The 10,580-nt window shown below is 40.4% G+C and overlaps 1 protein-coding gene across 4 annotated transcripts in view; it reads right to left on the bottom strand.

Moving 5' to 3' along the window:
- Positions 1–4,020: 4,020 nt before the first annotated feature.
- CYB5R4 (cytochrome b5 reductase 4) overlaps positions 4,021–10,580 on the bottom strand; it is a 90,311-nt gene continuing 83,751 nt past the window's right edge. For all 4 annotated transcript variants that reach the window (XM_070496204.1, XM_014838070.3, XM_070496205.1 and 1 more), the window contains 2 exons: positions 9,505–9,669; positions 4,021–4,618 (listed from right to left, as the gene is read on the bottom strand). In XM_070496204.1, coding sequence (XP_070352305.1) covers positions 4,564–4,618; positions 9,505–9,669 — 220 coding nt within the window. In that variant the 3' untranslated portion in view covers positions 4,021–4,563. The remainder of the gene's footprint in view (positions 4,619–9,504; positions 9,670–10,580) is intronic.

The raw sequence follows: 10,580 nt of genomic DNA, 5'->3' as shown, positions 1-10,580 counted from the left end.
GCCAGCTCATTTTCAGATTTATCTCCAAGGGCCCAGTTGCTACAAAGCAATGGACAAAATGTATTACAACATGTAAATGGTTTCTTCCTCCTCACACAGCTGAGCTTCTGCAGACCGTGTGTGGTTTTTACTTGCCTGACTTTCATTATTTAACGTTTTCCGTTGAACCAGAATTGAAGGTGTCTCATCACGGCCCAGCTTGTCATTAGCCTCTCAGGCCTGTCCCCTCCAGAATGTTCTCCGCACTCTGACACTAGACGACTCTGCCTGGGATTTCAGTCAACCACATATCAGCTTCACAGGTGCCTCCTGTGCTATTTATTTTGGTAAAATCTAAATTGATTTACATCTCTAAGCTTATTCTCGTCCTAAGCACTAATACCTGTGAAAGCAAACATATGATTAGCTCTTCTACAATAAAAGAAAAATACACACAAAACTTATCTGATAAAGGACTTACATATAGAATATATAAAGAATATACAACTCAATAACAAGAAGAAAAACAGTATAATTTAAACATGGGCAAAAGATTTAAAGAGACACCCTACAGAAGACAATACGCCAATGACCAAGAAGCACGTGATAATGTGTTCAACACCAATAGACGTGGGACAAGTGCAGATTAAAACCACAAGAAGATACCACTACACATTCAAATTGAAAAGTCGAATAATTCAAAGTTGGTGAGTATGTGGCATAACTGAGGTTCTCATACAACATTGATAGGAATATAAAATGGTCCAAGTTGGAGGGAAAAAACTGGCATTTTCTTGAAAGTTTGAAACACTACATTCAAAAGCATGATTATCTAATTAGTACATGTCTCTACATTAGGCCTAGAAATATGTACAGAATAAAATAGGATTAAAAAAATTTAAATATAGTTACCATATGACCCAGCAATTTTAGTTATTCATCCAAGAGAAATGAAAAAAAATGCGTCCACAAAAAGACTTGGACATGAATGTCCTGGGCATGGGGACAATAACAAGCTTCTTTCTGAGTGGTCCCCAGTTCTAAGAGCTGCGTGCTTCGTGGACGGATGGGGGCAGCAGCCTAAGGTCCTCTCGGCTGCTTCTCCTGGGATGGAAACATTGCCTCGTCATCTTACTGTGTTGCACCCAAGGTAGAGCTTCCACTCCAGGATGGGGACTGGGCGGCAGAAGGGAACTTTAACCAGGAAGGAAAACACCTTTTTGCATTTTAGATAGATCTCTCTGGCATTCTGTGTTGAGGCAACCCTGGGTGAAGATAATTCACAACAAAACCAAAGCGGAAGGATAACAATAGACTGGGACTGGTTGAGGTTTCACTTTTCCTTTTTAATTTATTAGCTACAATTCTAAATATTGTAGACCAAACAGAGTCTGGTTCATCTGTCCAAGGGGGAGGGGGTCTGTAGCTCTCAACAGATGCAGCCCCAACCTATTTTAGGACAAGTGTATGTGGTAGAGAAGGTGGACCAGAGAGGAAGCTGTAACCGAGCCCTGCCAGCATAATGAAGTCGAGTAAGCTGGAGAGTGAAAGCTCCTCTCGCTGCGCTCCTGTTCTAGCATGTTAAGGTAAAAATTGAGGGCATGAAACACTACCTAGACAAAAGACAATTATCCTACCTTGGACAAGTTTCTCTCTATTCTCCTTATAGACTGTGGTAGGCAGAACGGCCCCCCCAAAGATCTCAACCCCCTAATGCCTGCAAACTTTGACTATGTTATATTAAATAGCAAAAGAGACTTTGCAGCTATAAAGGTACAGATTAAGATGAGGAGATTATCTTTGATTATCTGGGTGGGCCCAAACTAATCATATGAGCCCTTAAAAGCAGGGAACTTTCTCTAGCTAGAGCAAGAAGGATGTAGCAGAAGTAAATTCAGAGAAATTTGAAGCATGAGAGGGACTGGATCTACCAAGGCTGCAGGGGCCACCTACATAGCATGAGAAGGAACATGGGTGGTTTTTTACAAGCAAAGACTGGCCCCCAACTGACAGCTAGCAAGGAAATGGGGACCTCAGTCCTCCATCCACAAGGAACTGAATTCTGCTAACAACCTGAATGAGCTGGGAAGCAGAGTCTTCCCCAGAGTCTCCAGGGAAGAGCCCAGCCCAGCAGACAACCTGAGTTCTGCTTTTGCAAGAGTTCAGCAGAGGACCCAGCTGAGCCCTGTTGTGTCCAGACTTCTGAGCCATGGAGCTGTGAAATAAGGAACAGGTGTTATTTTAAGTCACTACGTTTGTGGTAATTTGTTCTGGCAGCAATAGAAAACTAACACATAAACACATTTTTAAAAAAGAAGCAAGCAAGCAGAATTCTTAAGCAAAAGTGACTTTGAGTATAATTCTCTTTCCTCATTGCAAATGCGTGCTGTAGTTGAGTTCTTTGCTCAAGAATAAGTTACAATCTATACTCCCATCTCTGCTTCTCAGTATGCAGCTGTATTCAATGGGAGACTGAAGCTCTGTTTAGGGGATTTCCTCTCCAAGCCCTTCTGGAACACAGTGGAATGCAGAATGGATTTCAGTGAGATCAAGGAGGCAACAGGAAGAACAATTATCAGGCTAATGTACTAATCCAGTTGAGGGACCGCAGATGCAGGGCTAGCTAGTATGGAGAAGTCAGATTAGAGAGGGAGACATCGATACCGAATGGTCCTAGAAGGGCTGGCTAGGTGGACGGTAGTACCGGTGAATCAGAGAATTCAAGAGGAGGAATAGACCTGGGGAGAGATGATCATGGTGAAAGCAGAGTTTGGGACACGGTGAGTTTGAGGGGCTTGTGGAACATCCAGGTGGGATCCAGGCGGTAACTGGATATTGAAAACTGAAGCTCAGCTGATTCTCAATTAGAGACTCGAATTTGGAATTATTAACGTATTGGTTCAGAAGATGTTTATGGGTTTTCTTTTGCTTTAATAAAACACAGTAAGAAGAGAAATGAGGGAAAGATACATATAGAGAGAAACAGAGAAGAGATTTTGTTTGCTCGAGGTAATTCGAAAAGGATTGGTGGAGAGAGAAGGATACAAAAGACGAGAAAGCTGCTGGCTAAGGCAGAACTAATTGATATATTACTAATAAACTACAAAAAAAGGTGTGCCCAGAAAGTTCATGATTGATCTTAGAGGAGAAAAGGGAGGTGGTCCACGTGGAGGCAGAAGCTAGAGAAAGTTCCTGTTAGCCACCAGGGAGCGCTGCCAGCCCAGGACAGCTAGTTCCTGCCAGGGTGAAGGAGGATGTGGGTGGAGTTGGCTACTGAGGAGGAGCACAGGGGGAGACGGCAGAGTTCAACCCGCCACTTGCACATAGGGAGCTTCATAAGCTCGTGTTTGTTGTTTGAGGAAGGTTAATACTGTGTTCCTCTTGAGTATATCATTCACTCAGTGAAGATTAGCTATTTACGAAATCATTTACAGGGAAATTGGAGACTCCTCCCACCGCCCCCCCCCCCCCCCATTTCTGTGAAAACACTGCTGCTATCTTGAATAAAACCGAAAAAGCTGTTAGCTTATGCAGTCGCCACCTATGCAATCAACAGTTTCCTCACACTGACTTCTTGCTACCTTTGGCTGAACCCCAATCTGTGAAAGTATGTGACGGTTGCACCCAGCAGCAGGGAGAGAGAGCAGAAAGCTGCCCAGAGTCTAGAGCTCAGGAGGGCTCCCTGCTGAACTGCCCACTGTGGGGAAAGCAGCCAGCGTGGAAGGTACCCTTTAGGACAGAGCGTTCCTCATCGTCCCAGCTCATCTAGTATGGGCTCAAAAAGAAGTAAAATCTAACCCATTCCAAAGCACCAAGTGATTATTTTAGGCCATGAGACCAGATGCTACACTTCATTATCTTTCCTGATGCCTCTGGTTTGGGCTAAGAATCCAAATAGCCGTCAAGGTTCTCTGAAACTAACACGTTTAATCCAAAGTTGCTTGTGTGAAGTGTTTCTAGAATCTTTCATTGTTGCCTTTTTAAATTCCCCTGGACACCGACCCAATATTGTTGCATTCAAACACATTTCAACACAAGGATTAAAAAGTTCTTAAGTATACTTTTATTCTTCTCTGTATCAATGCCAGATACATACACACAAAATGTCTGGATCACTTAATAAGTTATAACATTCCATGTTTTAATAGTAATAACAAGTACATAAATGACCATTTCCTGAGTTAACAGTACAATGTAAAATTTAATCTGTATTGCTAATAAGACATTTTATAGCATAGAAATGTGATCAAAATGATCCTTTATCACGTCATAAAACACAGGAGCTTACTGTAGAACAGTGATACACTTTAAATGGTAAGGAACTTTGTGACTCATAACACAGAATCCTGTATGTACTTGCTGCCATGATTGACTTTCTAGGTCAAATATCAGTAGTAAAATAAGTTATGGTATAAAATAAAGTCAACAGTTACCTATACTGAAGGAACGTTTGATTTCATTTAAGAAACTGAAGCCTGGCTTCTAGTTAACCTTTTGGTATATACAAAAATCTTCTCTTAAAAAACTCTAAGTATTCACAAATTTAGATAAAACAGTTGAGTAAAGGACAATGACAGCTCTTCGTTACGCTGTAAAGCTATGGATCTCATCTTTGGAAAAGTTCAGCTCATGCAGAAATCTGAAAAACACGTACAAAACATGTTTCTTAGGGAAAATGTTTAAAACGAAAGAAGCAAGATCAAAGTTTACCATCATAACCACAGTCCTTTTTCATTTCCCCATTTAGAATGTACTTTCTAAAAAAAAAAACCACAATTATCAATTCTAAAAAATTAACAATAATTCCTTAATATCATCAAATACCTAGTCAGTGTTCAAATTTTCAGTTGTCTCATAAATGCCATAATTTTTAAATGTCTGTTTGAATCAGGATTTAATCAAAGTCTATTCATTGTGATTGGCTGATACGTCCTTTAGGGATCTTTAGATCTACAAGATCCCATCCCTCTTTCTCTCTTTGTCCTGCATTTTATTTGTGGACAAAATCAGAATTTTATGTGTCGAGTCTCCATAATCATTTTGCTGCATCCCTGTGGTATACTTTAATAATCTGCTCCAATATCCTCTTATTTCCCACAATTTAATAATTGGATCTAGAGGCTCATCAGATACAGGTTCAACTCTGTGACGAGACTACTTCACAGGTAGTGTTCCTCCATCAGGGGGCACACAACACCTGGGTGCCGCCCTTTCTGGATGCCAATAACCATTCACGGTCTCCGTCCACATGCTCTAGCCGATTAGGGACTGAAGCTGGTGATATTCACTTCTATTATTCTTTCTTCGTTTATCAGTGGAGGAGTTCTATGAAGAAAAACTCTGCTCATTTATTATGTGGTTACCTACTAGCATGTCTTGGACAGAAAAGTCAGAGTAAACGCTTGATTTTTTCCCCTTTCCTCACCAGTTTTCAAGGTAAGCAGTTGATCCCCTGGCATTCTGTCTTCATTCTCCCCCACTGAACAGGAAAAGCACGAATATTGCTTAAGTATAATTCAACTTGGAAAACAGTATAAATGGAGGCTAAAATGTTAGAAGTAGCTCTGTTTAAAATGCTGCTGAAAATAATAAACACTTATTCAGTACTTACTGTATGTAGTCACTGTGCTGAGCACCTCACCTGCATAGGCATTAGTATTTATTCCCTTTTACAGGGGACTGCACTAAAGCTGAGAGAGGTTAAGTAACTGACCCCAGACACCCAGCTAATGATTGTATAATGACTGTCAGTGGTAGAGCTGGGACTCAAACCCAAATTGGCAGCTTCTAGAGCGCACACACATATTCAGACAAAGGGACGGTGTGGCACAGGAGTTAGGAAGGCCAACTTGGTGCAGCAGTCAAGCCCCTCACTCTCTGAACCCATCGCACCTCTCCAGCCATACCGCCTGCCTCTCCCTGGCAAGTGGCTTCACTCTAGCCACACGAGTCTAGTCTTCTGAATCCTGCACCCTTACTGTGCCTGCTCCTTCTCTCCCTGCCTGTACTACCTCCTCTGACTGGCATGTCTTAGTCATCATTCAAAGCACACAGTCCTTCTGACCATGTAGCTCCCCTCTCCCCAGTACACACCCCCAGTAAAAGGAACTTGTCTCTCCCTGAATTTCCATAACACCTTGTTTTTTTTAAAATTTTTTTATTGAGTTAATGATAGGTTACAATCTTGTGAAATTTCAGTTGTACATTACTGTTTGTCAGTCGTGTTGTAGGTGCACCCCTTCACCCTTTGTTCCCACCCCCCCACCCCACCTTTCCCCCGGTAGCCACTAATCTGTTCTCTTTGTCTGTAATTTTTAATTCCTCACATGAGTGGAGTCATACAGAGATTGTCCTTCTCTATCTGGCTTATTTCACTTAACATAATTCCCTCAAGGTCCATCCACGTTGTTGTGAATGGGATGATTTTATCCTTTTTTATGGCTGAGTAGTATTCCATTGTGTGTATATATATATATATATATATATATATACCACATCTTCTTTATCCAATCATCTGTTGATGGGCACTTAGGTTGCTTCCACGTCTTGGCTATTGTAAATAATGCTGCAATGAACATTGGGGTGCATGGGACTTTTGGAATTGCTGATTTCAAGCTCTCTGGATAGATACCCAGTAGTGGGATAGGTGGATCGTATGGTAGTTCTATTTTTAATTTTTTGAGGAATCTCCGTACTGTTTTCCATAGTGGCTGCACCAGTTTGCATTCCCACCAACAGCGTATGAGGGTTCCTTTTTCTCCACAATCTCACCAACATTTGTTACTATTTGTTTTGGTTATTTTTGTCATTCTAATGGCTGTAACGTGATATCTTAGTGTAGTTTTGATTTGCATTTCCCTGATGATCAGCGATGATGAGCATCTTTTCATGTGCCTATTGGCCATCCATATATCTTCTTTGGAGAAATATCTGTTCATGTTTCCTGTCCATTTTTTGATCAGGTTGTTTGATTTTTTGTTGTTGAGTTGTGTGAGTTCTTTATGTAGTATAGATATTAACCCTTTGTCAGATGTATGACTTGCAAATATTTTTTCCCAGTTAGTGGGTTGTTTGTTTCAATCCTGTTTTCCTTTGCCTTGAAGAAGCTCTTCAGTCTGATGACGTCCCATTTGTTTATTCTTTCTATTGTTTCCCTTGTCTGAGAAGACATGGTGCCCGAAAAGATCCTTTTAATACTGATGTCAAAGAGCATATTGCCTAGATTTTCTTCTAAACACCTTGTTTTTATCTCTAGTAAATCTATTTATGATATTCTGAGTTATATTAGAGTTACCAGTATGTGCATTTGTTTCCACCACTAGACAGTGTGGGCCTTGAAAGCAAGGACCGTTTTATTCATATGTAATAAACAAAGTGGGTATTTAATGGATGAAAGGACCTTTACTGGCCAAGTAATTATAAGCTCTTTATCTATATTAAAAAAAAAAAATAGGCTTCTTAGTCTTTCTCTGTTATCACATCATACAAATTTGACAAATTTTCACTAAATATGATGAGTATGTTTGGAACGGTCATGCTTATGTAGCAGTCATGAGATTAACTTTGGAGGGTGCTAGGAGTGGCCACTCCAAAGAAAGAGTCATTTTTCAGGACAGCAAAAACTATTAGAGACTCCCATATCTGCCAAGTAGCAGATATACCACATCTGTTAAGATGGTGAAGACAAGGAAATCAGAGAAGTGAGTCCTGAATTGAAACCCACAAGCACAGACACTATGAATTACAAGTACTGATTTGAATCAAGTTTCATCTCACAGGGCAACTCTATGCAGCACGTTTAAGGGCGAGCAACACAGGGATCCATACATGATGACTACTCCTGCGTCATTCTGGGCAAGCCAGCTAGCAAAGCACAGAGAGATCAGCTCTGAGGTGAAGCTGAGAAAATAAAGCTGTAGAGATTACACTCAATTTTTACAAATGCAAAAATACTAGGATCTTGGTTACCTTCTACTCAATTAGACATATACTGAGGCGCCAGTATGCAAGGAAGTGGGCTGGGCCTCAGATGGAACCAGAACGAAGAGCCCTCAAGATGGCCATTACTGATAGGAGGAAATGACCCACTTCCATCAGGAGGCCGTACAAGGGTTCCCTCATCAGTCAGTAGATAGTGGATTAGCTAGCCTTAAAGACAGTCTCTTTCAATGCTGAAGACTTTATGGTTCCAATCATTTAAAACCATTTTTATACTGCAATCTATAAAGTAAGCCTTAAGACACTTCTAAAATAGCAGGATCAATAAAGTAGAAGACAGTGTCGCTCTCAGCTTTTTGTCATGAAAAATTATTTTACGTTAAACCATATTGTTAGTCTTCACTATAATTTTAATAGTTTTGTTTGAGCTTTAAAGAGTAAAAATTTAAATAGTAATTTAAAATTTTTTTATAAGTTGAGAGAGGTTAAACAGAAAAACATTTTTCTGAAAGTTTTAAAACCCAGAAAAACACAAATGCAATTAAAATACATTTTAAATACAACATGGAGAGAAACACTTTTTAACGTCTTTGTTTATTTACTGAGGTCAATCTTTCTCACAATTAAAATTTAAAATAAAACAGCAAGAGAAAATTGTCTAGAATATGTTACGTTCAGTCATACACCAAACAAGGAAAAACAGGGCATTTAAGGCAGTTATATTTTAAAGCGATCTAGAAACCCAAGAGTGGCTATATTTAACCAAATATTATAAAGGGTCATTTTAGTACTAAATCAGATCAAGGTGAATTTCGAGTAAGATGGCCACTACTATTGACTTTTCATTATCCAGAGTTCAACTCTTAGTCTTGGCTTACTTATGTTCCTGTCTCTCCTTTTTGTCTTGCTGTCTGGCTCTCAATCACTGTATCATTTCCTCACTCTCACTCGGTTGCAGAGAATGAAGAATCAAAAGTGACAATGAGATGACCATTGGTATTAATTACTATATATTATGAAGCTTTGGTGGAAGAAGAGGTTGAATCTAATGTCCCAAATAAGATTTGGCACCAAGCTTGTGCCTGTGTCCATTAGCAGAGATCATCAAGAGTTGGCTGTCCTGTACTGTTTTTTTTTTTTTTTAAAGATTGGCACCTGAGCTAACAACTGTTGCCAATCTTTTTTTTTTTCCTGCTTTTTCTCCCCAAATCCCCCCAGTACATAGTTGTATATTTTAGTTGTAGGTCCTTCTAGTTGTGGCATGTGGGACGCCACCATAACATGGCCTAATGAGTGGTGTCATGTCTGCACCCAGGATCTGAACCCTGGGCCGCCGAAGCAGAGCGCGCGAACTTAACCACTTGGCCATGGGGCCAGCCCCTGTCCTGTACTTCTGTGTTCTTCTCTAACTCTAAGCATGACCTTGGCCTCCAACCCTTCACCTGCATGAAGATTCTTAGGCTGCAACAGCCTATTACGTGCTGGTTCATATGAACTGGAAGAACTGGGAGCTGAATCAACTGCTTTTTATAGAGATCTTCCCTCCGCGGTGTTGGGTATTCTTTTCCCTACCACATTGCTACTCACTTTATTCCTTGTTCTGTAAATGGCGTTGGTCCACAAATGCAGATGAGCACTTTGGATTTGTCTGAACTTCTTTTCAAAAATTCAGAAAGAAGCGCTGGTGAAACGTGTCCCTGTTTGCCATTCCATTCAGAAATAGGCGCTGAGAGAACAAATTCAACATCAAATCTGGAGAAAAGAAACATTTTTTAAAAGTCTATTAAGTTAAACATATTATCAACAGTTTCAAATTCACTAAAACATCTTTTTTCCCCATCAAAAACAATTTAATATATAAAGATTGGTACACTTGCTGGGAAAGCACTGGAATCAGTTATAAGCAGAGATTTAACAAAAAGATACCAGTAAATCCATATTTACTGAAGATTAGCTTCTGCTACAGAGAAGAAGAGTAATTTGACATTTTTTACTGAACTCATTAGAAAGAGCTCCAAGGTATCACAGGGAACTCCACACTTCTATTAATAATCTGCTTGTATAAATCAGAGTGAAGACCAATTACCAGTGACACGCGCATTTTAATCTCTGACTCATCTCCAGTGAATTCTAGGCCTTTATAACCAGTGGCCTATTTGGTTTCTCACTGTTACGGTCTCAAGAGCCTCAACCTCAGCTTACCATCTCCCTAACCCACCCCGACGTTATTTCTGTGAATGGCACCACAGCCCACTTGGTTGCACAAGCCAGAAAGCTGTGATTTATCTGCCTCAACCTCTGTATCCAAATTGTCACCAAGTCCTGGCTCCTAACCACGTGTCTCCTTCTCTCAGTCTTCAAGGTTGCAGTGCTGCCCATTCTCCTCCTTTTGGTAATGCTTCTCCCGTGTCTCACTATTTAGTTCTTAAGTCTAATATGATTTTACAGGGAAGCCTTGCGGCCCCACCACAGCCCTTACTTTAGGCTGTAATGTGTGGCACCAAGATGATTATTTTATTAATCTCTGCCTTCCCACATCAGACCATAAACTCCATGAGACCACGTTTGGGACCATGTTTGCTTTGGCTATCACTCATGCCTAGTGGCCAACACACAGGAAGCTCTCAAATATGATGGAGTGAAACACATGAAAGAAAAAGAAA

This window comes from Equus asinus, chromosome 24 (genome assembly GCF_041296235.1).
Source record: "Equus asinus isolate D_3611 breed Donkey chromosome 24, EquAss-T2T_v2, whole genome shotgun sequence".
Lineage (NCBI taxonomy): Eukaryota > Metazoa > Chordata > Mammalia > Perissodactyla > Equidae > Equus > Equus asinus.
Note: the sequence above shows the minus strand (reverse complement) of the source record. Positions and strands in the feature narration are given on the sequence as shown.